General features: G+C 45.9%; 1 protein-coding gene across 4 annotated transcripts; it reads right to left on the bottom strand.

The window, feature by feature from the left end:
- Positions 1-238: 238 nt before the first annotated feature.
- B4galt4 (beta-1,4-galactosyltransferase 4) lies at positions 239-24176 on the bottom strand. 4 transcript variants are annotated; one of them, XM_051149914.1, is made up of 8 exons: positions 24015-24176; positions 17281-17347; positions 13996-14392; positions 11859-12091; positions 7923-8110; positions 4054-4176; positions 3413-3517; positions 239-604 (listed from the first exon to the last, which is right to left on the bottom strand). In XM_051149914.1, exons 3-8 carry the CDS (start codon positions 14246-14248, stop codon positions 472-474), a joined length of 1035 nt encoding a protein of 344 aa, XP_051005871.1. In that variant the 5' UTR covers positions 14249-14392; positions 17281-17347; positions 24015-24176; the 3' UTR covers positions 239-471. The 4 variants fall into 4 exon arrangements, with proteins under 4 accessions (XP_051005871.1, XP_051005874.1, XP_051005873.1 ...); XM_051149917.1 differs by having other exon boundaries at positions 24082-24103; XM_051149916.1 differs by lacking the exon at positions 24015-24176 and adding an exon at positions 23573-23785.
- Positions 24177-27783: the final 3607 nt, after the last annotated feature.

Genomic DNA, 27783 nt, shown 5'->3' with positions numbered 1-27783 from the left:
TTTATGGCTTTCTTCACATCTGGGATGCACAACTTCATGGATGGCCAAACAGGACACATGAGTCACAGAAGCACATCTTAGTACCTTTCTGTCTTGTACTTAGCAATTCTGGTTCTCTGAGACACTGGGGAATTTTATTCCGCACTCTTCAATCTCATAATGCGTTGATGACGTCAATCCTTGAAGGACACAGTTCTCAAGTTGCCTTCACTGCGGCCTTTTACCTTTCGTCCTTCAAGCGTGTGCATTACAACACCATCGCCATGATCAAAACAGCTAAGAAAGCTGTCTTGTTACGACGGCTGGACATTCTACATAGTCAAGAGCTCTGCTAGAAAAACACAGAACGGAAAATTACAGCCTAAAAATTAGCTGGAACAAATCCTTAATGTGTGCTACTATGGAAGTCTCTAGGCCAACATTATTACAATCAAGTCATCAGTTCTCCCAAACATCATCAGAAGGCCCAGGTCATGCACCGGTCCAGAAATCCACTGTGATGTTGGTATATAAAGGATTGTGTTCCACAGAGAGCAGTCTGTAAGAACAACTCGATAAGCCATCTGTCTTCCAGACTCGTGACATCTGTTGTAACAGCTTCATCCTGAAGACAGACAGAGCCAATGAGAACGACGAAAAGGAAAACATGGCATGCATCTCCACTGCTTCCTGTTCTGCTCTATAGTGTAGCCCAGGCAGCTTTATAATTTACTGTTCCTGCTGGGTTTCCCATTACCAATTTAAAACTGTGTTTTCCTTGCCGAATAGGTATTATCACACCCTGCATCATCATTAACAAACCCTACGTCATCATTAACAAACCCTACGTCAGGCCACCCTGGACCAATAATGGAAGATCATTACCTCAAGTGGGCGCCTATCTACAGGACAGAGGGATTACAAGAACCACTGACAGAAAAGGAGCATGTGCTGCCCACTCTGAACAGGCCCTTCACTGAGCACCAGGAATCTCTGACCATTCCACTACTGTGAAAAGAAGGCTGTCTGTACACCTGAGGGTACATAGCTTTCATAAGAGCCTCAAAACAGAGTGTGTGTGTGTGTGTGTGTGTGTGTGTGTGTGTGTGTGTGTGTGTGTGTGTGTAAATAAAGGGGGCATCATGAGGCTTAAAGGACATGAAAGTCACAAAGTGAAGAAGGAAGGGAAGGATGCTCTAAACAAAGACTATGTGGGTGAGGGGCACAGACGGACAACCAAACAGGATGCATTTGAGGAAAGGTAAGCCACCTCTGTGCTTGAAGATGAGCAACAGGGGCAGAGAAGTGGTCAGTGAACTGAAGAGGTCTCTAGGAGCTCAGCCGTGACAATGACAACAGTGGGTGGAGATCAGAAGCACAAAGTCGGGCTATATAAGGAGAAAAGGAGAAAAAGACAGTGTGATTTCACTTACACACGGTTGGAAATGTGAAAAACTGATTTCTATTTTGTTTAGGATTATAAACATATGGAAAACAAGAAAATCAAGAAATAGCCTAAGGAATTGTCATTATGACCTGACAAGCAACTGCCATGAAGTTTAGGAAAGTGTCACCTAGGGCAGGGGTGGGTGTAGGAAGGAGGGTGTAGGTCTAGGGAGGCCATGTGAACATATCTACGGGGTCTGTCTGGGTATACTTCATACTTTTTATACAATTTGTAAGTGTTCTTTTGTAACTATTAAATAATTAGCAAACAGAAAAATATACAATTATTGATAAAGACAGGAACAACACAGAAAAGTCTATTCTTTCAGACTTGTAGCCTCTAACAAAAAGAGCAAAACATTGTTGAATACTGCTTTTCAAAGGTGAAAAACCCAGAACAGAAGCCATAAATTCTTCCATCAGAACCACATACACAATGAGTTTATCTGCTGGAGGTCCTCAGTGAAAGGGCCAGGACTGGGCAGAAGAGGGAAGAACAAGACTAGGACATCAGCTCTGCCCTGAGCACAGAGCAGGAAGTGCCCAAGGACAGGAGGATTACATCCTCCGCACCCGGAAGCCAGCTGGAAGAGCTCTGGCTGACCAAAACGGAGACCATGCTCCTGCCACCCAAGTAGGACAAGAACTACAAACTGAAGCATGTTCAGGAATCGCAGATTATCACTCTGGAAAGCAAACAATCCACCAGTGCTCGGCTCTCGTTCTTCGGTCTGCCTTTCCTATAGGAACTATACCCCAAGGTACTCAAACAGATAAAGAGAGCATGTCCTTCCTTGTAAAGAGATTCAAGAAATGAAGATGGGATGAAAGAATCGGGATATTACAGCTTTTCAACCCTTGATTTAGGCAATGAGCAAGAGGTGCTAGAAATCACGAGAAGGCCAGGCAGTGGTGGCGCACACCTGTAATCCCAGCACTTAGGAGGCAGAGGCAGGCAGATCGCTGTGAGCTCGAGGCCAGCCTGGTCTACAAAGTGAGTCTAAGACAGCCGTGACTACACAGAGAAACCCTGAGTCAAAAAAAAAAATAATAATAATAAAATAAAATAAAAATCACTAGGTAAAGATAGATGAGAAATCTCAAATTAAGTAGATCAGCTGATAATACCCACAGCCACAGGACATCCTGACACCAAACCTGCTCTCCTAGTTGGCATTACAAAATAAATAAATAAATAACGACAACAACAACAACAACAACAATAATATAGAGGTCACAAGAACACATCAGATCACTAGGGGACAATTAGCAAAACTCCATAAAGGGGGTGATTCTGAATCTACTAGATATACGACCTGACATTTTCAATAAATAAACTGCAAGGAAAAAGACAAGGAAAAGAAATGGTAGGGCGTGGTGGTTCACACCTGTACTCTCAGCACTCAGAAGGTGAGACAGTGGGGTACTTGAGGCTAAAGCAGACCACGTAGACAGTAAAACTCTGTCTCCCAAACAGAAAAAGAATCAAAGGAGAGCCTCTAGGCCAAAGGAGATCACCCTGATAATAACGTGGACCTTGCTTACTTACCATGCTGAACAAGCCAATGCTTCTTTTTAAAGAGGTCTCTACTAGACAATCAGGGAAATCTAAAAACTGACTGGACATGTGGTGACCTAATACATACGCTGTTCATTTTATTTTAGGCGTGATAATGGTACTATGGTTCTTTTTATAGACTCTTTATAATTAAAGATGCATGTGAAAATACGTACACACAGATGCTATGATAAAGAATCCAGTGGACAGAAGAAAAAGTGTGAGAAAGCAGAGGAGCTGGGAGTTTACAATCACAGCGATCAAGGGTCTAGGTACCAGCCTCCCTTGCTTTGGTTCTGCTTTGGAGTCTACATTAAAAAGCTTTTAACAAAGTGAACTGGCTTATGTGATCAATTCAGCAATGGTGTGTTAGCTACACAGGAGAGTTGATGCCCAGATGGATGCCAGGTATGCAAATCCAGGGCTTACCGGTCCATGTTCACCTCGTTGCCTTTGTCTCTGGTGTGGAAGATCATAGTGTATTTACCCACATCAGGCTTGGGCCGGGATATTTTCATTTTATGGAGCTCAACCCTAGAAAAACAACGAAGTTTATTTTGAAGTCTATCCCATTTATCTACCATTGAGTAATTAAAAAGAATAACCTGCGATTAAAAAAAGGAAATATCACACATACACACACACACACACACACACACACACACACACACACTGTTCTGAAGAAAGGGAGTAAGAGAGGAGGACAGACATCCTGAGGGGAGTTTCCCCTCAATCCTCCAGAGCAGAAAGTTGTCTGAAAGGCTCCAGGAGTTATTCCAGCAGCCCAGAGTGGAAGTCTCACAGAAAACCTTAAGTCTGGGACTTCTCACTCACTGCTGGGACCCGAGGCCCTGCCAATACTTCTGAACCCCAAACTCAGCAACAGACAACCCCCATTGGTTTCTAGGCTTCCAACTGACAAGAAACGATTTAGGTCATTCTGCCATCCTTTCACTCCCTGCCACCCTTTAAGCCCAACTCTGCAGCCTGGCATTTACACACAAGGACAGGCTTCGAGAGTCGCCACCGATAGCAGGCCGACCCATGAAGGCGCCTTCTCTGCTGCTCACCTGAGTCTGAGGTCATCGTCTTCTCCTCCCCATCCCCAGTAGTTGTTAGAGAACCCATTCACCTTGAAAAACTGTTCTCTGCTGAGGGCAGTGACACCCCCAAAATATTTACTGTACCGTAACCTGGAGCAACAAGAGAGAGAGAGAGAAAAGTGGTGACATTTGGCACAAAACCCCTTCGCTCCCCACAGACACTCTAGCCATCTCTGTTTTCGGGGATGGCATTCTAGGAAGACTTGGGGGATGGCATACTTCCGTCCACTCCATCCATTTACTCTGTCTCGTGTCCACCTCCCTGTACTGCTGGCCTTTGACCTGCTGTTGATATCACTAATAAAGGGGGACCCCACTAAGCAAGGGGATCCCACACGCCTGTTATTAATAACACTGGTATTCAGAGGTCTGAAAAGATACGTGAGAGTGCATTACCGCCTCAAACTGTCAGTGACAGATTTCATCCCATATAAAGGCTGCTACGGGCACCAGGTGAGGAAGGATCCTGGGCTGTACCCATGTTCGGCATGAAGGAGTGTCATGATGAATAGATGGCTTTCCCTACGTTTTTTCTCTTTGAGGAATGGAAGGTGTAAATCAGGAGACCACTCCAGTCCATGCTTCGGGCGCGCTCACTCTGTAAGCTGCCTCCGTCTTAGAGTTTGCTTTCTAGAGAACTCAACACACCACCCCGATACCCTGAACCCCTAGCTTGGGCAACTACATGGATTCAATGTCTTCCATGAGAACTGAGTATGAAAAAAAACCATTTGATTATAAGGGCAAGACAATAAATTATTCTTAGGCTAAATCTGAGATGACCCTAGGGCTTTTGCCAACAGCCTAAGGACACAGGGTCCAAGGTCATGAGAGACCCCGTGGCTACAGATAACTCGGCAGCTGTGGGCACTTGAAGGCAGCGGGGTAGGAGACATCACTGGACAACAACAGAATGAGGAAGAAGAGTGAAGCATCTGTGGAACCACTGCTAAGACTGGCGTGGAAGACAAGAAGCTACAAGCCCAGGAGAAGAGTGGAAGGTACATCAGAGAGTACCACCCCGAAAGGGTTCTGCATTCTAGTGACATGTCACCAAGCTGAGATAGAACCAACCCTTAATACAGCTCCGGCGCCCTTCCATACCGCAGGTGGTGGGAACTACTGAACAGGACCACGTGACCATACGTAGAGGATTTCCAACTTTAATCGACCACAGTTCTAAATGTCTGGGGTGAACTAAATACTGATACCGAGAAGAAAAACAAAAAAAGACTCAGTACACTCTAGACACCTCCCACCCAGCAAGTGGCATCCCCAAAGCTATGCTGAGTTGAGTAGTTTCCATACTCCTGGTACAAACTAGTGACCCTATGTATGCTATAATGGAATAGATTTAGTTAATAGTAGTCAGGTTACACTCACAACAAATATCTAAGGAAAACAATTTTAAAGGAGGAAAACTGTATTTTGGCTTATAGTTTCAATCCATGGCCAACTGGCTCTTGGGCCTGTGACAAGGGAGACTTTCACGGCGGGAACAGTACGGCCAGTAGAGAAGGCTACTCACTTCACGGCAGTTAAGATACAAAGATGAAGAAGAGGACAAGGACAAGATATAGCCCCTGAGAACATAATTCTAGTGACCTACTTCCTCCAAGTGAACCCCATCTCTGAAAAATATCCAGCCCTTCCCATTAACGCCATCAGATTACAAGTCCACTGTTACACCCCTGGTTTGCTCAGAGCCCGCATGATCTGTCTCTGGAGACGACCTACCATGCACCTCTCAGGCATACCCAACTGATCTCATTGGCACCTCTCAGTCTAATCAAATCGACAACCATGACTGACAACCGCAATTACTTTCACACACCTAAAATCCTGGGAAATGGCATCTATCAGCCTAAGACCAACAAAAATAAAATAAAATAAAATATGTAGAACAGTGCTATTCCTTTCACTTACTAGCAGTGACTTATGTCCAAGGTTATCAGACTCTAGTTACCCCAGAAGGGACTCGCACACGCACTGGTTTTCAAACAGCATTCGTTTTGGTTTCTAAAAGAGGGCCACAATTTTCCTCAGAGCTTGCACTTACATCAAAAGGTAACCGTATTCAACTATGTAAAGGAGGCACAGGCTTGCCATCCATATCTGGGAATAGCAATGTCGGGCCAAACAGAAGGACAACTTAAACAGCAAGATTCAGGCACAGGCCATCTCTTAAAGTGCACAGCATCTGATGGAATCCATGATGGCGACACCAGAGTATAAGCTCAAAATCAGTTCCCGACAGGAATGGGCAATTATCTCTGCTTCCTGATGGCCAGTTACTACAAATGATGTAATCTGGACTCTCAGCCCAGGGCCTGTCCCTAAACCACCCTGTGTGATTGCTCAAAAGGAACAGGAAGCTTTAAGTTAAGTAAGTGTTAGTCACAATTGGGCATGGGAACTGTTGACATGTCCTCATAGAAGGAGAGAGCAGAGAGGTCACTGGATCTTCACCTCTGCTTCAGTTACTCCTCCCAACCATATTATGAAATGCCCTAACTGTACATGGCCCTGAGGTCTGGGGAGGTGATAAATTATATAGGCTAGGGAACGTTAACCCAAAGGACCACCATCTTTGTGGGCCTAGGGAAGCTGCCTTCCATGCTGACTGTAGACCTCCCAGAAGGCTGCTTTAGGGTCACACATGTGCCTGCCAGGAGCTTCTCATGCATGCTCTGTAAGTAAGCCTAAGAAACACATGGCTCCACGGGGTGAACTTTGGTAGAATCAAACTTTGGTTTGTCCCAGGGACCTCATAAGGAAGGGGCAGGTGTGGGCTATGTTCCTACCCTTAGAAGAATTCTCATGAGAGCTACAAAAGAATCCACTTAGGGACCCCAAAAGTGAGAGCCCTACACTGCAAAGAGAAACATGGAAGACCAAGGAAGGTCTCAAGAGACTCAGTTTCCCTTTCACACACTATATGCTCTGGCAGGCTAGCACCGTACTTCACAAATTAGTTTTTCTTTCACACAGACTTTCATACATACATTCTTCTTCCTGCCTACTAATAGCTTACAGCTGTATTTGCAGATTCAGCCACATTCTCATGGGAGCTTCCTGTCTCCTTAGACCTGTACTTACTCTGCCTCTTCAAACTGGCCCCTTGGCCCTTAGCCTAGGATCATAACTACACAGAACGATAGGGCTTGGAGGAAGGTGACAGGGTGTGTGTGCATATAATCAGTTTAATTTACCTAAAAGTTATCTCAATCGCTATTTCCCGTCAGTTGTATTTGACTAGGAGCTGGTATAAAACACAATTAAAAATCATCTGTTCCACTTTGGGGGACAAAACTAGAGAGGCGTGAAGGGATGTTGACATTTCCCATGGTAGCTTTGAAAGGAAGGAAGTTGGCCTGCGTATCCTGGTTCCCAAGACGACTATTAATATGGATGTGTGCAGCCCCACCGTTTCCTAGAACTCTAGCAAGATAGCCTAAAAAAGTGATGGGATGTCCAAACAGTGGCCCAGGGGGTGCCATCATCACATTGTCCGGTAGAGGAAGTCAGGATGGATGAACAAGTTACTGGAATTCTACTGTGTGGGAAAGCCTGTCAAGTCCCTCACAGGTACTGAGGGGGGCGGGGAGGGAGGGGGCATCACAATTATTGGGTTACATACTCTCTCCCTTTGTGTTCCTGGACAAGACCTTCCCCCCCCCCCCACTTCATCCTTTAGTTGTTGTTCTGCACATTAAGGGAAAATGAGCCATTTCCCCCATTTCTTGCTTCCCTCACTCCCTCTGGACACCACACTATAGCCTTTGTCGCTCTGCCACAGTAAGTACGCGCCACAGCTGTATCCAGAGCCGCCTTACCTGTAGCCAGTGCTGTTCCTGCCAACCACCAGGTGCTTGGGCTGCTCACCACATGTATAGAGGTTGAAGTCATTCTCAGGCACCAGGTCCACGTCATGGAATATGAAACAGTCCCAGTCTGCCTCCTTGAGAGCCTCCAGATAGCCCACGTTCAAGAGCTTGGCTCGGTTGAACTTTTTACTTCCGGTCTATTGAGAGTGGAAAGGAAAATGAAACGGTTCTGGAGAAGGGGCTTGCCGTGTCCCCCCTCGCTCCCCTGTAGAAGTGGCTTCTATTACTATTGTTTATTCACAAGATGACACACACTACGATCTAACAGACGAAAGGCAACGTAACAAAAGACCATTCACTTTTGGCTTTGTGTCTCATGCATATATTTATATGCTGTAATTTAGAAGCATCCCCTGAGCCTAGCATGTTGTCTCATGGTGGATAATTTATCTAAAAAGACTAAGAAAGTTCAGTAGAGTTTCTTTGGTTTTGGCTTATGAGACAGTTCTCCAAGCTGGCCTGGAACTCACAGCAGTTCTCCTGCCTCAGACTCCCAAATGATGAGATAGCAGCATGAGCCATCATACCAGGTCAGAAAACAGGCTCATATTTTTAAAAATTATTTTATTTCTCTCCCTCCTCCACCTCCCTTCCCGGATGTCTGTCTTCTGTCTGTCTGTCTGTCTGTCTGTCTGTCTGTCTCTCCTCTCTCTCTCTCTCTCTCTCTCTCTCTCTCTGTGTGTGTGTGTCTACCCATGTGAATATATGCTACCCGGGTGTAAGTGGCCTCTGAGGGCAGAAGAGGCATCAGGCCCCCTAGAGCTGGGGTTACAGGCAGTTGTGAGCTGCTGGAACTGAGTGCGAGCATCTGAGCTTGGTACTCTGCCATAGCAGGGTGTGGTCTCACTTGCTGAGTCATCTTTTCACACCCCACGCCACACACTTAATACTACTGAACAGCACACTTAAAAGCTACCAAGATCGTTTTTAAAAAATGGAAGAGGCTAAAATAATTTTTATGTGGCATTTCAGCGCGCGCGTGTGCACACACACACACACACACCCAGAGAGAGAGAGATGTCGTTTAAAAACACAAATAAAAATAAAGCAACACTAATTGTGCACTAAAATTTAACAGAGCTCATGTTAAATGTTCTTCTAAACTCCATTTTTAAAGTGCCTTTATTACTTCCATATGAACTGCGAAACTTCTTGAATGTGCTTTCCCCATCAATTAGTATCCCTGCTTTCCTGTCAGCTCTGCACTGATCTCAAGCTAACCTGACCTGACACACTGACACTGACCGTGCAAGAGATTAAGCTAAGAGCTTGTCAGGAAGGACCAAGAAAGTGTGACCTATCGAGCCAAGAGTGGTGCTTTACACCTTTAATTCCAGCACTCGGCAGGCAGAGACCAGAGGATCACTGTGAGTTCAAAGCCAGCCTGGTCTACAAAGCGAGTCTAGGACAGGCAAGATAACACAGAAACCCTGTCTTGGAAAAGAAAGGAAGGAAGGAAGGAAGGAAGGAAGGAAAAGAAAAGAAATTGGGACCTATCAACACAGAAGGCTGTTGCTAATACTTGTAAGCTATTCAAAACTTCCCTGGAAACACCTTATGAAAATCCTGTTATAACACTAATGGTGGAGGCTATCCCGCACAGCGGCCGCACAAACAGATCTGAAGACAACGTGGCCTGAAATGTCATCAATACTTTATGTGCAGTGTGACCCAAGGAATTTTCAATGTAGCTTTGCTCAAGGTTAACCGAATTCTGAAAGAACAGAGTCTGATTTGATAGGTCATCATAATGAAATTATAAGCACTTGTTAGAGGTTACCACAGCACTTTCCTGAAAGTTTAACAAAAGTAGGTATGTCTCTGTTTGAGAGCATAACAGACTACATAGCCAGGAAGAGTGGCACATACTTAGGATCTCAGTACTCAGGAGGCAGAGGCAGCAGGACACAGAGTTTCAGGCTAGCCTAGTGAAGACAGGGTGGGAGACTGCCACACGTGCCTAACTACCGCAGTTCAATGCCCAGAACTCACATTAAAAAAAAAAAAAAAAAAGATTCTGTAACCAGACTTCCAGTGGAGGGATTGGTACACCAATGCAGCCATAAAACCTCTCATTTTTCCTCCCCACAAGATGTGCTAGGGTAAAGATGGTACAGAACTTGTGGGTGTGGCCAATGACTGGTCCAACTAAAGGGGGAAAAAAAAAAGCCAGACAAGATGAAAACACTTGTAGCCCCAGGTGTTACCTCTGTGATAAGATGGAAGTTATAATCAGGAGAATTGCCTGGAACCCCTCAGGTAGGTAAGCCAACCTGGAGCATACAACAGCTGAAACAATAAAAGAGATCCTGCCTCTCCACGGTACAAGGAGACAACCAACCAGGTCACATCATGCACACACTCACCTGCAAGCACGGCATACACACAAGTAATCTTTGGGCGAAAAAGCCAACTAAAGATAGTTTGGTAGCGACCATCCTAAATAAGAACCCAGACTCAATAAGTCACAGTTTTAACCAATGACATTAAAAACAACATTAGTTCTAAAACAGAGTAAGTGGGCTGGAGATGTGGCTAGGCTGGTAGAGTGCTTGCCAGCACCTACGGGGCCCTGATTTTGACCTCCAACATCAGATTAGTCAGGTGTGATGATGCCTGCCTGCAATCCCAATTTTTGGGAAGTAGAGGCAGGAGGATGAGAAAGTGAAGATCATCCTTGGTTGTATTTCAGGCAAGCCTCAGCTACAAAAGACCCTGTTCAACAATCAACCAAACAAACAAACAAACAAGAAGCTACATGAGCTAGAGAAATGGCTAAGTGGTTAGAGCAATGGCTCACAGCCATCTGTAATTCCAGTCCCAGGGAATACAACACCCTCTTCTGACCTTGGTGGGCACCAGTTAGGCACATGATGCACTTACATACACGCAGGCAAATATTCACACATATAAAATAAAAATAAAACCTAAAAAAAAAAAAAAAAAAAAAAAAACTCTGAAGTTTTATTTCAAGTCCTAAAAACTGGGCACAGACATACTACATAAGCACCCTGATTATGAAGCCTCTCATAAAGTATGCACTACGCAGGAGAGCCCATTAGCTGCCAGTTCTGCCTAAAATTGCTATTAGTAGCTACATCCAATATTGAGTAAGCAGTTAATGATTTTGCCCACACTCTCAGTAGTGGCTCTAAGGATCTGAAGGAGCATTATTTGAATGGCCTGGGATGATTTAAAAAAAAAAAAAAAAAGCTTAGACACAGGTGTTTAAGTTGATGCTCTGTTGTTCTTTTAATACAGTTTAACACCAACGAGGGGGATGTTTGGTCACCCACCACAGACTGACTCGCCTTAAAGCTGAACTCTTCCAAGGCTGCCTACGCTTGCTTACATGCTGTTCCTACTGTTTCTGGAGGCCAGGTGAGCCAGTCAAGAAAGTAAAATTTTAAACCTCTCCTGTTTGAAATGATAAGTAGAGGTGGAGTTAAGGGCCAAGGTTATTGGAAAGCCACAGAACTCACTGGCTGCACCACTTGGCACTCTTATGAAATCGCTCGTGAGATCTCTCCTGCACAGCCACACACACTCAACACCAACAAGCAGAAGCCCAACCCAACACACAGTAAACCCAGAAGGAACGAGAGACACCGTCGGAGAGCTCAGGGGTGCCTATGGGCCAGGACTGGCTAACGTGGGAGGGCTCTCAAAAAGAGGCTTTCCGGATGAGCATGTTAGGACAGTAACATTTCCCAGAGCTTGGTCCCATGATTCCGCGTTCAGGACCGGAATCGCCTCTGCTCTCCTCCGGGGTAAGTGAGGGAAGAGAAGAAAGCTCTCATTTTAATGACGATCCTTTCACCCAAAACAAACAGGTGTGTGGCTGCGTCCCCGGGGTACCGGGGCCCTGGAAAGCCCCACGCTCACCTGGTGGATGATGTAGATGCCGTAGTCCAGCTGCTGCCTCTGCAGGAAGGGGTGCAGGTGTTCCAGCAGGTAGATCAGGTGCTTCTCTCGGTTCCGGTGAGGGATGAGGATGGCGACCCGCTGAAGAGCCTTACATTCCTCAGGGTGATACCGGCCCCCAGACACTTTGGGATTTTCTGCCTGTACTTCCTCCAAAGTGAGGTCAGGATTAAAAAGGAGCTTGCTCTGGCCTCCTGCAATCAACCCAGGACACACGTTGTAACAGGAGCCATGGCATAAAGCTCTGGGGTTTTACACAGTTGATTCAGGTGACGGCGCGGCTCTCCTCCTGGTGCACCCTGAGCACCATTGGGGACTATCGCTTTCATTCCATTAAAGTCTCATTTAGTTAGGAACTGTACACTGAATGATATGACAATGACAGCCTGCTGATGAAGCAAGGAGCTGGTGTTTAAGAGCATCTCCTGGGCCTGGGCAATCAACTCTGGCTCTATGATCCATTTTTGAGTGAGGCATGCAGGCTGCCCAGCCACCTCACTGCCCACTAAAGATGAGGAGGAGTCAACTCCTCCACCAGATGAAAGGTGAAATAGAAAAGCCGAGAACATTCTATTGACTCAGACTGGGACTTTTCCCACTTCTGCCCTACACTCCTCAAGCTTAGCTTCCTGAAGTCAAGGCACTAGGACGAAGCTGAAACCCCCTGGACTCCCTAGGCAGGGTGACAGCTGTATATACTCCACAACTCTTCTCCCCTCACGCCACTAACGTAGATCTTTCCAGTTAACACAACATCTGCCAGTGAAACTCGAGGCTGCCCGGGGTATTCGATCCTGGGCAAGGCTTCAGATATCAGCAATGCCCGCTTTCTGACCTGAATTCAAAGTCCAGCCTGACCAGTAAGAGAGGAGGCAGAAGTCTGCAAGGAACTGAGGTAACCTCCCCTGTGCTTTATGCCCCCTCAAAGGCCCCACAGACAGTAGACAGGCTTTAAATCTGCAAGCTGCTTGTGGCTTGTACTATATATCTCCTTCCCTCTCCAGGCAGCCTCTCTCAACAGTCTGAAGCATGCTAGGACAGACAGGCTGCAGTTTCCACAGCAGGTTAAGAATGGCGGACCTGCAAAGCCTCCCAACAGACGTCTGTCCTAGTGCACACAGGGAGGGCGGCTAGACTACATAGCTAGAACAAGGCACCCCCAGCTACACATTGCCTGATCACTGTCTCCAGAGAAAGACAGACAAACATAGGAGAAGTACACTGTGACCAACAGGGAGCCGAGATGGGCCGGGACTGAGGCTGGAGCTGAGGCCAGGGCCAGGGCTGGGGATGGGGCAGTCCCTGAGTCCTTCCTAAAAGAGGAAAGAGATCTAAGTTGAGTTTCAGATGACTACATAGGAACCCACTAGGCAGACATGGACTGAGGAAAGCATTCTGGGAAAGGGGATCAAAACAAAAGAAGGCTTATAGGTCTGTCTGGGAAAGTATGAGCACTCTGATATGCTGTAGACTCAATATATGTGAGGGAGTTTTGTCTCTCAAATGTACTATGTCCACTAGAACCATCAACGGGAAACCAAAACATAGAAGATCCTGTAGAAATAAACCTAAAATCACTGAAGTACTTAGACCTGGCTCTCAACTCTATCCTTGTGGCCAAAGGGCACTAATAGGTGAGTCACAAATGAAAGGCTGCCCATACTTGCATCTCCCATTAGCAATGCAGGGGAGCATGCCAAGGCAGCCCGCTGCCTTACAGAGTGAGAAACAGGTGGCACAGAACCATAGGTCCAAATCGGTTGACCTGATACAGTAAGAGTGATAAAATTATGTTCTGTATACTGATGAAAATCAACAAACTAGACGCTGAAGCAAAACGCTGAGCTGCAGCAGCCATGCACAAGCAAATGCTTCCAGTATGTCAGGCTCGAAGACCAAGGAGGCCTGGAGTCAGGATACAGAATGAAAAGAAGAAAGAACTTTACACAACTCACGGGAGACACCATAGTTCAACTGGCAGGCTGTCCTCCAAGCTATAGTCATTTTATGATTTTTTTTTTTTTCACTTTTCTGCACACCTATTAAATAATTTTTTTTTTTTTCAGTACTTACAGAACCGAGCCAGCAAAATACTTACTGAGGTTTGGAGACACAGAAGGGCAGTTATCAAGTTCCGCTTTTTTCGTGGTTGCACCAAGGGCCATCGTGTCTTCATTCCCCAAAGGTATGACCTTATGGAAACTCGCCATGAGGCCCTTTGCCTTGGGGATCACCCAAATAGCACCCACAAAGTAGTTGCTGGTGGCCCATCCAACCACTGTCAGACACAGGCTAAGAAGCAACAGTAAACGCAATCTGTAGGAGAGGTGGTAAGGTAGGTGGAAGCCCATGGCTTATCTTGTGAGGACTACTGTAGCTCTGCTTCCGCCGGAGCGAGGAGGTTTCAGATTGTATTTTTCCAGTACGACTGAGAATGTGATGACAACTCATGAGGTGACGTATGCCACTCCCTGGCAGTTCTGCTCCAGAAACCACTGAAAGGCAATCACAAAAGATGTGTTGTTTTGGATGGAGATCCTGTCCTAAAACAACAGACCTCAGCACATATTGGAAACCCAATCCCAGCTGAGCTGCAGTCTCAATGAGATGCTGTAGAAGATCAGCCCAGGGCAGAGCCCAACGGAGTGAGGCGGGGTGAGACAAACACAAGCAGACCCAAACAGAGGATGTCAACAAGAAAAGTAAGTAAACATTAGGGACTTGGGTTCAAAGAGAAGCCATAATTCCACCACTTATCAGCCATGTGACTTATGCCCTAAGCCTAAGTTTCCTTCTCTGTAACATGGGAGTAAATTAATACCTGCCTAGATAATATCTACCTTCCTACAGGGATGGGCTATCAAATAAAGTACTGACCAGCCTCCTGACATGCACTAAGTGGCCACCAAATAATGACCATCACTATCACTGCTACATTAAAGAGACTAGTCCAGGAATAGCCAGTGGGCAGATATACTGGCAGCTGCCTTTATCTGAGGTATATCTCACAGGTGATAAATTGTCCTTCTGATTTTATACTTCAATATCATGAGGTGGGATAATAAAATTTTACCTTTGAGAGGGGCTATGCTCTTAGTTATTAACAAAATTCCAGTTTTTCAGGGTCCTTAGGGCCCACCATCAAGACCAGTGGCTGAGGGCCTGTGCAGCGCAACTCACAACACCCCCCACATACGCTCTGCACCACCAAAGTCACATTATGCCTCCAATTCGAAGCATCTTATCAAGGAAATGCAGCAGCAAGCACTAAAGCCAGACTCCAGGTAATCAATCGGTCTTGTGGCAAGGACCAATACGGAAATACTTCTGATTAAATATCGTGACAAGAAAGGAAAATGAAATGCATTAAGTATATATGCCACCCAACCTCAGGTCCTCCCCAAAGCTGGCTGGAGCCCTCCATGATAGACAGCTACAGATCCGTGTGTACAGTGAGAGATCTGTCTTTGGGGTGGCTCAGAGTTCTTTGCAGGCCTGTACTTCTGTTTTGTTTTGGTTTCTGTTGTTGTTGTTTTGTTTTTTGAGACAGGGTCTCTCTGCATAGCCTTGGCTGTCCTGGACTCACTTTGTAGACCAGGCTGGCCTCAAACTCACAGCAGCAATCCACCAACCTCTGCCTCCCAAGTGCTGGGATTAAAGGCGTGTGCCACCACGCCCAGCAGGCCTGTACTTCTTAAAGCCGAGACTACAGTCCTTTTATCTCAGCCTGCTTGGCTGCTGTAATAAACTACTGTGACTTGGCTTCTCTCGCTTCTGGAGGCTTTCTGAAAATCTCAGATTGGGGTCCAGTATGGTCAGCCTCTTGTACTAGTTATAGCCCCAGTGGCTTTTCCCTGCTACATGTGTGTACACACACACACACACATACACACACACACACACACACACACACACACACACACACACACACACACACACACGGGGGGGGGGGGGGGGAGTGCTTAGAGGGAGAGAAGGTGATTTAAATCTAGATTTCATATCTCTTGTTCTTTTTATATGACTACTAATTCCAGCATGAAGGTGGTATCTACATGACCCCACCTTAACCTAAATGTCTCCCAAAGGCCCCATCTCCAAGTACACTGGGAACCAAGGCTTCAACTGGCAAACAAGTCTCTGTGAGATAAGAATTGTTTTGGTCTCCTTGTTTTTGAACTTACATTTATTTATGGGTGCAGGGCGCATTACAGAGATTAGAGCACAACTTGCTGGAAGTGCCATTCTCTCCTTTCTACACGTGGGCCCCAGGGATGAAAGTCAGGTGTCAGAATTGTCAGCAAGCACCTTGAGCCACTAAACCACCTCATGGCGCAGGTCTCCTTGTCTTGTAAACAAGAAGCAGAGCTTCCGAAGGACTGGTTAACCTGCCTAGGGCCTGGGATGTGAGCTACTGTGCTCATCAGCCGCACCCTCCTGTGGATACTTTACTTCTGTCCTTCATGCCTGGATCCGAGCACAGCTGAGCCACACAGGCACCTCTCATGGCCTTCTAACTCACCAGGACCTTCCGGCTCCTCTCCTTGGCATGTGCATCTTCCTGGAGACCTGCTCTCTTCCCCTCAGTTGGCAGGAAGCCATTGGGATTCTGGGCCAGCTAGACAACCTCTTGTGGATTTGTGGACTTCATTTGGGGAAAGTTAAATGTGTGGATTGGTGATCAAGTTTTAGAAAAATCTCTTACAAATCTGACATTTGAACATTGCTTTTCTAAAAGCTTTTTATGGAAACCCTGCCTGGAAATTCTCACGGAGTTTAAGGAATCCATGACCACAAACTGACTGCAGTGTGAGGAGCAGTAAGTATTTAAGACAAAAACAACCTATGTAGCTCTCTCATTCACAGGGTGTGGGGAGACTTGACTTAAAATTTTAAAAAAGCTACAGGAGGTGGGAATAGCATTTGAAAGCTTTACACCTTCTGTCCAATTTTACTCTAAATCTAAATTGCTCTAAACATTTTTTTAAGATTTCATTTGTAATTATGTGTATGTCTGTGTACGGGTGTGTGCTGTGAGTACAAGTGCCACCGGAGGCCAGGTGACAGTATCGGGTTCTCTGGAGCTGGAGTTACAGGTCTCCATGAACTGCCCAACGTAGGTTCTAGGAACTGCATATGAGTCCTTTGGAAGAGCAGGAGGTAGTCTTAACCGCTGAGCCACCTCTCCAGTCTTAAAAATATCTTTAAGAACTCTGAGAACTAAAGAGCTATGAATAATGTTAAGCTGATATCGCGGAGGCATAATATATGGAATTTGTTCAAAGACAAGACACTTATGCTCCAGGCAAAGACTGCCACAAAAGCTTACTTAATACTTATTTGATCCCACGTCTTGAGGCTAAATTTGGCCCAATTAAACACTTACCCCTTATAAGCATAAGTGTCCTCCATAAAATTGATGGGACAGAAGAAAGGACAAAACTTCCTTGTTTCTGTGAGAAGAGAAAATAGAGATAGAAAGGGTTTAGAATACCTCCACTTGCTCGGGAGAGATCTACCGCCTCCCTGACGTCTCGGTGCCCACAAGCTTGGAGACAATAGCTCTCCACACGTTTCCCTACCTTACATAAAAACCTGGGAGGAGGGAACGTGCTCACTTCGTAATGACGTTGTAAGGATTTAACGAGAAGGCACACCCGAACACCTGCCACATATTTCTAGAACTACAAGCGTTTGCAGACTACCACATTGATTCATGTGATATCAGACTATTAGCCAAGCTAATTATGACCTTACCTCTGCTGAAGTAAAGACACCTGTGGTGATAGTTTCCACCTTCCTCTCAAGGAGTATGTAAAACTTCCATAATTAGAAACACAAGGGCTTTTCAAACATAAATTATCTCTGGGGCAGGCGACTCCCAGGTGGTACTCAGGAAGGTGACATCGAACTTATTTGCACCATTATTTAAGTAACTATGAGCCTCTCCCTCTTCCCTGAACCAGTCTCCTATTTCATCAAGGCATTGATCTGGGAGATGGCAGGGCAATCTGCAGAGAACAAGTTCAGGTAATGTCAAGGAGCTATTTTAGAACAACGCCTCACCCACCTTTCCTTTCTAGAAATCCGCCCTAGAATTTGCTTTTATTTTCCCTCCCTCAATGCAACTTGTCCACTCTGAGCACCTGCCACTTTTAAGCACAGGTTTGGACACCCACGGACAGGCCAGAAAGGAAAGCATTGCCCTTGCTGAGGTTTTTTTTTTTTCCCCCCAGCCCTTTAATATCTGCACTTTTTTTTTTTTCCAATTATGCCTGCCCTTTCTCATTCCAAAGAAGAGTAACACAAGAAATAAGACTGTTAAAACACTGAGATAGGTAGGGGACAATTGCCTAAGGGCCCACTGTCTTTGTACTTCTGTGTGGTTTTTTTTAAACTTTCCATAGTAATAAAAACTATCTAATAAGGAAGATAAGCTACAATCAATCACAACGTGATATAAACATCCGTTCTTGCGAAATCTCTTATCCATGCGCCATTGCGAAATCTCTTATCCATGCGCCATTTCCGCGCCTCCGTGTGGCAGATGTGGTAGGCACCACATTTATGCAGTAAATGCTTGTGCACCAGACAGAAAGGATGTGGCAGCACTGAGCAGCAGGTGAGCAGGAAAATCAATACCCCAATACCTCTGAAGCTATCCACACATACCACAGACAAGGCAGAGTGGGCACGTGGCCTCCAGCACCTGGCCTTGCTACCTTGAGATGCTCTGGGGCAGCACAGAGGGAAAGGTTGATGCTCACGAGAGCTCCCAGAGGCTGACTACTGCACGCATTTTCGCACTCTCCTTAGGTCTCAATTACAACTTCCTGAGGAGGTTCTGAGTGACCATCACCCTGATTCCTATGGCACCTTTGAGGTAAGAATGAGCTAGAAAGGATCACAGCCATTACAGTGTAGAAGTCAGCAAGATGGCTTGGCAGATAAGGACGTCTGTCATCGAATGTCACCAACCTCAGTCTGATCTCTAGAACTCATATGGTACAAAAATGGTACCAACTCCTACAGTTGACCTCTGACCTCCACATGTGTGCCAAGGTAGCTTATGTGCATGCATGCCCATGTGTATCCGTGCACACACATATACACACACACAATCAATAAATAAATAAGTATAAAAAATTTAAGTCATTTCAACTCCCAACTGGAAACATTTGATTTTTTTTAAAAAAATGTGCCATGTGTTATAAGCTACATAATAAAACTAATTTCAGAGATTATATACAGATATAAGTAGTCAAAGAAAAGTGTAGGAGACAAAAGGTAGCTCTCTCTTACAGGGAACTTGCAATTTAAGAGCCAGGAAGGGGGAAAACCCCCACTAAGCAAACATTACAGCAACCCTTGCGTTAGTCCAGCTTCCCCCACAGGCATTAGAATTAATGCATGGAGATTTGAGCAGTTCTGTCTCTACTTAGCTGCAAAGACTCTCCTTCAAGTCCTTCAAGTGTTAACTTCAAGTGGTATCTATACAGAAAAGTTAACACCACCTTAACTCGGGTATCAAATCACCAGTAAGACCTACTGACCTCAAAAGCCTGCTAATAGATAAATAAAGTCTATCAACAGTATGGCAAAATGAAGTCTAAATAGTATTGATAAAGGTTTCAGCTGGGTGGTTGTGGCAGGCGCACGCCTTTAATCCCAGCACTCGGGAGGCAGAGGCAGGTGGATCGCTGTGAGTTCGAGGCCAGCCTGGTCTACAAGGTGAGTGCAGGACAGCCAAGGCTACACAGAGAAACCCTGTCTCAAAAAAACCATAAAAATAAATAAATAAATAAATAAAAACCTATTTTGGCCCACAGTTTGATGTGTTTCAGCCCATGGTCCTTTGGCCTCACAGTTTATGGGCTGTGGTTAGAGAGCATATCACGGTAGGTGGCATGTAAGAAGCAAAATTTCTTAGCCCTGAGCCAAAAGGTAAGAGAAAGAAGGGGCAGGCTCCACTAGCCTCTTCAAGGGCGTGCTTGTAGCTCTGCAAGACCCATTTATAACCAAAGATGCCATGAAACCGCCCGGAAACATGAAGTTAACTGATCTAGCAAGCAACTTGAGTTGTTTTATGTAATATATGTTTATGGAAGTCTCACAGAATTCTGGTGGGAGGTTTTGTGGAAGCTCACTTGAGTAGCCCTCCCTGTGTCAGTCTCAGCTCTCCGGTAACTCCGCAGCGGGGTCACGGAAGTCCACCTTCTGCAGTCATTGTAGGTCAGCTCTACCAGTGAGTGGCCCTTGGGGTTGAGAAGCTCCAAGATAATTTGGAAGAAGAGGAGAAAAAAAAAGAAAAAAAAGAAAGAAGGCCGGGCGTGGTGGCGCACGCCTTTAATCCCAGCACTCGGGAGGCAGAGGCAGGCAGATCGCTGTGAGTTCGAGGCCAGCCTGGTCTACAAAGTGAGTCCAGGATGGCCAAGGCTACACAGAGAAACCCTGTCTCGAAAAAACCAAAATAAAAGAAAAGAAAAAAGAAAAAAGAAGCAGGCGTCTGATATGTCAAAGTGCTAGTTCAACCTCTTATCAATTGTATGAAGGTTTCCAGGCCAATGATCTGGGTTTTCTGAGTGTATCTGCCATTTATTTGAAAACACGTCTCATCTGTGGTTCCAAATGTGCTTTGGCCGGCTCTCTAGGGGAGGGTACAGAGCTATAACTTACTGCATGCCACTCCAGAACTGACAGGTCCAAACAGCTACATCTGAGACCCTCCCCACCCCCTTGCTGGAATGTCACCAAGGAGTGACACTCTTACACACAATCTCAGAACCAGCAGGTGAGAAGGAACGTAGGATGGAGCAGAACCTTGGATCTGTCGACTGTCCTGCCACCATTTAGTTTATTGTCACGACCCCTCCAGTGGAGTCTGTGTGACAAACACTGTTGCATAACCCGAGGCGACGACCCCTGCCTAGGGAGAGCCTCCTGGAATGGGTCTGATGTTCCTGCCACGAGTAACTGACTGCGGCCTTCTTTTTTCTCATTGTGTTGGCTTATTCTGTCTCTATTCTTTCTCCTAACCTTACTTCCATACCATGACCCTTCAAACATGATGATGTTTCAATGAAATGCCCTAAGATGGGACTGCAGCCAGGGGCCCTTCAGGCCTGGAGTTCACCACCAAGCTCTGCTGGTCTTCTCCACTTATTAAAAGAAACATGGCTAACAATTATTCATTAGCTAAAAAGCTCCAGATAGTGGCATTCAGATATTAGAAAGAAGAACTAAGGAAAAACTGTCTTGGTTCCCACACTCCCCAGCACACAGGTGCTGGGTAAAAGCTAAATGAGAAAACATTGACCCTTGACAAAGAGGGCACATGCAAACCGATACCAAGCCAATAACTTTAGAATGATGACGTCTTTACTTTGCATTCTGTACCCTGTATTGTTTCATTTCAAGTCAATAACTCAAAAATGACAATACTATTTTTGCATTCTGTACTTTGTACTGTGTATGCCTGATTTTTTTCACTGACTCCCTTGAATCTACTCCATGGGAAATGTAGCCACAAAACACTCCCTGTTTCAAAAAAATGTGTATAAAAATCTAGACTGCTTGCCTGAAAAATACACTCAGATTCAAACTTCCTCTGGGTTCGACTCTTTGTCACCACTGAATCCTTGCCCACCAACGCTTCCAGAACTCCTGTTCCCAAGGACCTATACCCGACTGAGACGGTCCGGGGCAGTTTATAATAAGAGGAAACTGTGGTATTGACATTGACATTGCTAAAATAACAAAACCTTGACATGAACTCAAATGTTAATAACCATAATCTGATTTAACTGACATATTATATTCTAGAACATATGCTTTTATTAAAAGGTGTATAAGGGGGGGAGAAGAGAGAGAGAGAGAGAGAGAGAGAGAGAGAGAGAGAGAGAGAGAGAGAGAGAGAGAGCGCTAGCTTACTATGCTAGAACCTGACCAAGAGAGTCAGGCATGGTGACACTGGCTTTTAATCCCATTGCACAGTGGTTGTCCTCCGGTCTCCTTGCGCACATGTGCACATAAGCATGCACCTCCCAAAACTGGGTGTTTAAAAGACTCTAACTACAGAGGAACAGTTCACCATTGCCAAGTGGATAACAAATGACACAAAAATGTATATAAAACACAATCCCAAGTATGCAATATATGTGTACGTATATACATGACTTCTACCTGTACGAAATAGCAAAATTAGTCATTGAGATCCATTTAAGAAAGTTGTGTTTCTAATTCAGGGTTGGGGTAGCTCATTACCAGAAACAATGCTGTTGCTTTCTGGAATAATAATAATAATAATAATAATAATAATAATAATAATAATAATAATAATAGTGGTAGTGGTAGTAGTAAAATTTCTAAATGATATTATTATAGACAGGGAACAGTAACATTTAGTTACATAAAGTTGGTGGCAACTTGAACATGTAAATTTTAAGAGGGCCTGTTTTAAAGATGCCCTACAAGCCCCTGTCTCTACACACACACACACACACACACACACACACACAGGCTGTCAGTGAACCTCAGTGCTAGCCAGAGAACTGTAACCCCATGTACTCTTCTTAAAATACCTATTCCCGGGTCCACACCCAAAGGTTTTGTCTCAATGGTCTTGGGGCGGGGTGCAAGAATTTTATACTTTCAGCAGGAACCTGGATAATTCTGGCACTTATCATTGTTCACTGATTATTAAAAAAAAAAAAAAAAAAAAAGGACTAGAATAGCCAGGAGTCACCAGTGGTTCATGGTTATAAACAAACACTCAGGAGACTGAAGTAGGAGGCCTGCCCGCCCCCAAGTTCCAGGCCAGTCTGGGCTGCATTTACGAGTTCTAAGCTGACTTGCTTTAAATGTTCCCAATGTGGATAAAAGGTTTTCAAAGAGCCTGTTTGGTGGTTGGTTCCCAAGGCACACACTATCACTAGCTCAGCTTTGAGAAGGTACTAACTACTTATATCAAGTGGCTCATAAAATGTAATAACAGGGTCGCAGTTCTGCCCCTCCCTCCCTATTCTTCCTCAAACAGTTCTGCGTGGTCGGCAATTCTTTTTGATTTGTTTTTAACCCAATCAAAAGCTGTAGATTTCTCTCAAACGCAGTCAGGCACACAAACGTTTGTGCTATACCGTGCAGTTTTCAGTGTCCACAACCCGTTCTTTAAAATGAACTTTAAAAACAGAAAAAAAGAAAACCAACCAACAAAGCATTGCTCCCTTCCCTGGAGACACAGGAGACACATTCCAGCACCCTCTGGCAGGGTGCTGGGACGGGTGGTCCACACACTATCTTGAATTTCACCTTCTCAACTTGAACCAGAGGGGCGGGGGTGGGGGGGAGAGAGACAGAAAGACAGACAGAGAGAGAGACAGAGACACAGAGAGAGACAGAAAGACAGAGAGACAGAGACAGAGAAACTAATTGTTTTTAAATGAGACTGAAAGGCCTTTTTTATTTCATCTCAAATTACCACCTTCTTTTTGCTCTTTCATCAGCCCGGGCAGCCCCCACTTCCTCATGAAAGTGTTTCACCTGGGAACCCTTTGCAAGCGCTGGCCCCCGGCCTGGTGAACACCCTCCTAAGGTTACCAATCCCACCCACCAAAGGCCTTCCCTAGGTCTTTATCCCCCACACCCTTCAAGACTGGAACCCCAAACCAAGAGATAATCACCCTTATCTAAGGGAAGCCAGAACATCAAGAGATACTGATCAGCAGGTGTGTCTGAAGTCCTTCAAATCCCAGGTGACTGCCGAGGTAGCTCAGCTCTCAGCCTGTCCCTCACAGGCGCGGAAGTACCCATCTGCTGAGCTGTTTGCCCCAGGTGAGACCAGGTCTAAGCGGGACGCAGAAAGATGGGCCTTTTTCCAGGTAGTGGCGCCTGGCAACGCCAGCGCCGGACGCGGCGGATGCGCCCTCCTGGCGGACATACCTCCCCTCTGGACGCACCATCTCCCCCGCCCTCGGCGCTGGAGCGCCCGCACCGGAGCCGGACCCCGGCCGAGGTGAGCCTCTGCAGGCCCCCAGCGCGCCCGCGGATCGGGAGGCGAGACCGCTGCACCGAGGCCTGACCGCGCAGGCTCCGCGTCCGCCCGGCCCCATCGCTTGGACCCACCCGGCTCGCAGCCCCGTGATGATGGCTCAGAGCGCGCAGCCGCGGAGCTCCGGCTCGCCGTACTCACCCCGGACGCGGCCAACGAGAGGCCGCCCGGGGAAGGGGATGTGATGAGGAGCAGCCCCCGGGATCTCCCTAGTGGACCGCCTGCGCCGCCGGGAGGCGGCTCTATAGCCCTGGGCTCCGCCTCGCACGCCGCGCCATCGGGGGGGGGGGGGGAGTGGGGGCGGGTCTGCCCGGTTCTCCCAGGACCTGATGCCACTGGCTGGCTAGGCCAACCCCACCATGGGCTGCGGGAGCTTAAGAAAAGAAGGGGTGCACAAATTAGCCTTTTAGGGGGATTACAAACCTTTCTACAGATAGCGAGCAAGGCCCTGGGCGCTTCTCAGATTCCATCCCCAGGGATGTCACCGGAACCTGGAAAAGAGATCTTAACTCCCTGCTTTACAGAGCAGGAAAATGAAGCTTAGGACTCCCAGGAATGTTCAGCCTTTTTGCTCTCTGGGCAACACTATGTGAAGAGTGGCCTCCAGCCACGTCATATAATCCAGATGTCCGCAGTTACGTGTTTATTTTGTGTGACATTACCAAGCGACATTGTCATCTACAATTTCCACGCTTGAAAACCCTGAAATCGAGTACCAAAAGGAAAAATAAAACTGGGAAAAACAAAACTTTACCCTTCATAATACTTTAAGTTAGTTCACAGTTTTGTGTTGGGCTGAATTCTTAACCATCCTGGGACAAGGGTTGGGCACACCCTCAAGCAACTCTTAAAGTCCTGACAGGTAGCCTTCTCAGCCACACATTATACCAAATTGAAGACCAAATGATGTTTTTGCTTGAAAATGAAATTCGATTGAAATGTAATGATTGAAAATAAAAGATTACCTGCTACCAGCTGTCTCAGAGAAGTTATATGAAAACATAACTTAGATCCCGCTCTAAAACAATGGCTCTTAACTGTGGGTTTTGACTCCTACATGAGTTGCATATCAGATATTTGTTGTTTTAAAGAAAATCCAGTCGCTCTATTTTACCAAGAAAGACTCAGGCACCAGATGCTGGGGTGAAAAACTTGTTGGCTCAGAGAGGCAGAGAAAGCACCCAGCTGACCTTCCTACTCAGCTCACGTCCCAATGGAAAAGGCTAAAAGGCTCACTAGCTCTGCTGACAGCATAGGATGAAAAGGCTAAAAAAAAAAAAAAAAAAAAAAAAAAAAAAAAAAAAAAAAAAATCCAAGGCCAAAGACTTGCTAGCTCAAGGGCCCCAAAGCCCCAAAAGCCAAATGCCATGGAACTGAAGCACTCAAGAGCTAAAGCCCCTTTAACTTATGCACACTGTCTTAACTACCCCTTAATTCAAAGTCCCTCTTACTTACTCATTAATCCCTGTCAGCTGGTTTCTTGCTCCACCTCTTGACCTAGGATTACCTTTATTAAAGCCTGCGTACAGAAAGCTCTTAGATTACAGGTGTGTGTTAGGGCTCAACCACGCTAAACAGAGGACAGTATTTTACAGTTCACAATCTCAGGGATCACAGTGGGATCAAAGATCCTTAACAGATACTTACATTACGACTCATAACAGTAGCAGAACACAACAATGAGATAGTTTTATGGCTGGGGGTCACCACGACATCAGGAGCTGTACCAAAGGGCCGCAGCATTAGGAAGGCTGAGAAGCACTGCTCTAAAAGGAGCCAACTGAACCAGCCCGGAAGCACTGAGCTTTAACCAGGTCTAGGGCTATTCTGATGCCTCATGCCTGTGTCTTCACTGCGATATGCAATATGGCACCTGTAGCCTGAGCCTCCTGCATCAGGCTGAGGCCTCTGAGGAGCACCAGTGTGGTCCCAAGACTACTATGCTCTAGGGAGAAGCAATGGAAACTCTCTGTATTAAATTAATGTATAGATAATTTAATATGAATAATATTTTAATTTATTTATGTATTTACTTATTGTGGAAGGAATATGACTGGGCCCAAGGTGAAAGCAGATTTGGCGGGCTTTGCACCCCGAGAAGAAAGGTGACTGGACCTCAAGTGAAAGCAATCTTGGTGGGCTTTGCCCCTTTGAGGTACCATGGATACCCCCACTGAGACAAACGTGATGGACTGAGAGGAGCCATCCTGGGTCCAGAATTAAGCAAAAGGACCAGGGAGTCCAGCCGGGCTACTGTATGCAAACTGACCATCTATCGGAGGAGGGAACCGGAGAGGAGACCAGGGATTGCAGACTGACTAAAAGAAGGCAGACAGAAAACGGAAGAGAAGACTGCAGGATGGGACCACGAGGGTGTGGATTGCTCCTATCAGGGAGGGGATCCATGTGCAGTTCTGGAGATGCCTAGGGATTCGTCCTGTGGAGCTGATACCCGGAAGGTTTATTCTTGTTCTCTTGAGCCTCCTTTCCCTCTTGCTTAGAGTAGCCAGGTTGTAAAGGAGATACCCTTGTTTAATAAATTCATAATAAAATCTAACTGTTAAGGAACCAGAGCCAACAATGCCTATGTAATGCTGAGGACAGGAATCAAGGCCTGGGCTACAGAGACAAACTACCACCAAACTACGTTCTACCATCACCACACCCAGCTCCTCCACACAGGCACACCTTCAGCTCACGATCTTATTTTTTAATACCACTTAGGTTTTTTGTCAACTTGACATAAACTAGAGTCATCCAGGAAAACGGAACTTCAATTGAGGAACTGTCTCCGTCAGACCAGCCTGTAGGTGCGTCCGTGGATTCATTTTCCTGATTAATGGTTGGTGTGGGAGAGCCACCATACACTAGGTGATATAACCCCCAGGGCAGGTGGTCCTGAGCTGTATAAGAAAAAAAGTGAGCAAGACATTAGTGTTGCTTCCTGGTCTCAGCTTGGGTTCCTGCCTTGGCTTTCCTAGGTGATAGGCCATAGCGCATAAGAGTAAATAACATCTTTCCTCCCCTGGTTACTTCTGGTCATGGAGTTTATCAGAACAACAGAAAACAAATGAGCAATCAATCACCAAGCACAGGGGACCTCCTGGAATGACAACAGCTGATGTAATACCCCACAGAATTACCACCACCACCACCCCAAAAAGAAGATACGTTAAAGCCAAAAGGCTATGGTATAGTGGTGGTGGGTAGGTGGGTGGGTGGTTTCTCTGTGTAGCCTTGGATGCCCTGGACTTACTTTGTAGACCAGGCTGGCCTCGAACTCACAGAGTTCCTCCTGCCTCTGCCTCTCAGTGCTGGGATTACAGGCTTGCCCTATACTACTACACCCTAGAGATCCATGAATTGAGCTTTCTTTACACCAAAGGAGTTCACTCTCCTGGTTAGTTGTTTGTTTGTTTGTTTGTTTTGCTAGCTTGACAAAAGACTTGAGAAGAGAGACGGTCAACTGAGAAATTGCTCCTATCAGATTGGCCTGCAGTGTATTTTATTTATTCATGATTGATGTGGGAGGATCCAGCACAGCGAGAGCAGTGCCAGCTGTAAGCAGGCTGTCCTGTGCTCTACAAGAAAGCAGGCCTAGGAAGCCAGTAAATGGCAGTCCTCCATGGCCCATGCTTCAGTCCCTGCCTTGGGCCTCTGCCTTTACCTGCTTGTATGATGGATTACAACGGTAAACTGAAATAAACCCTGTTCTGCACAAGTTGCTTTGGGTCAATGTTTTATCACAGCAATGGGAAGTGGACTAAGACAGAGATGGGTAGCCAGTGTGGGATTTTGCTGTGACAGAGCAGATCATGTCATCTGGGGGAGGGGCAGTAAGAA

Source organism: Acomys russatus, chromosome 8, assembly GCF_903995435.1.
Source record: "Acomys russatus chromosome 8, mAcoRus1.1, whole genome shotgun sequence".
Taxonomy (NCBI): domain Eukaryota; kingdom Metazoa; phylum Chordata; class Mammalia; order Rodentia; family Muridae; genus Acomys; species Acomys russatus.
This window is presented reverse-complemented; position numbering and strand designations above follow the sequence as displayed.

Bases quoted from the DNA above. Each gene is read 5' to 3' on its own strand.
- B4galt4 (XM_051149914.1), bottom strand. From the start codon at position 14,248: ATGGGCTTCCACCTACCTTACCACCTCTCCTACAGATTGCGTTTACTG. The intron at 4,177-7,922 runs GTAAGGCGGCTC...TTGTTGCTCCAG, and splicing joins AGGAACAGCACTGGCTACAG to GTTACGGTACAGTAAATATT. The intron at 3,518-4,053 runs GTGAGCAGCAGA...TTGTTTTTCTAG, and splicing joins GACGATGACCTCAGACTCAG to GGTTGAGCTCCATAAAATGA.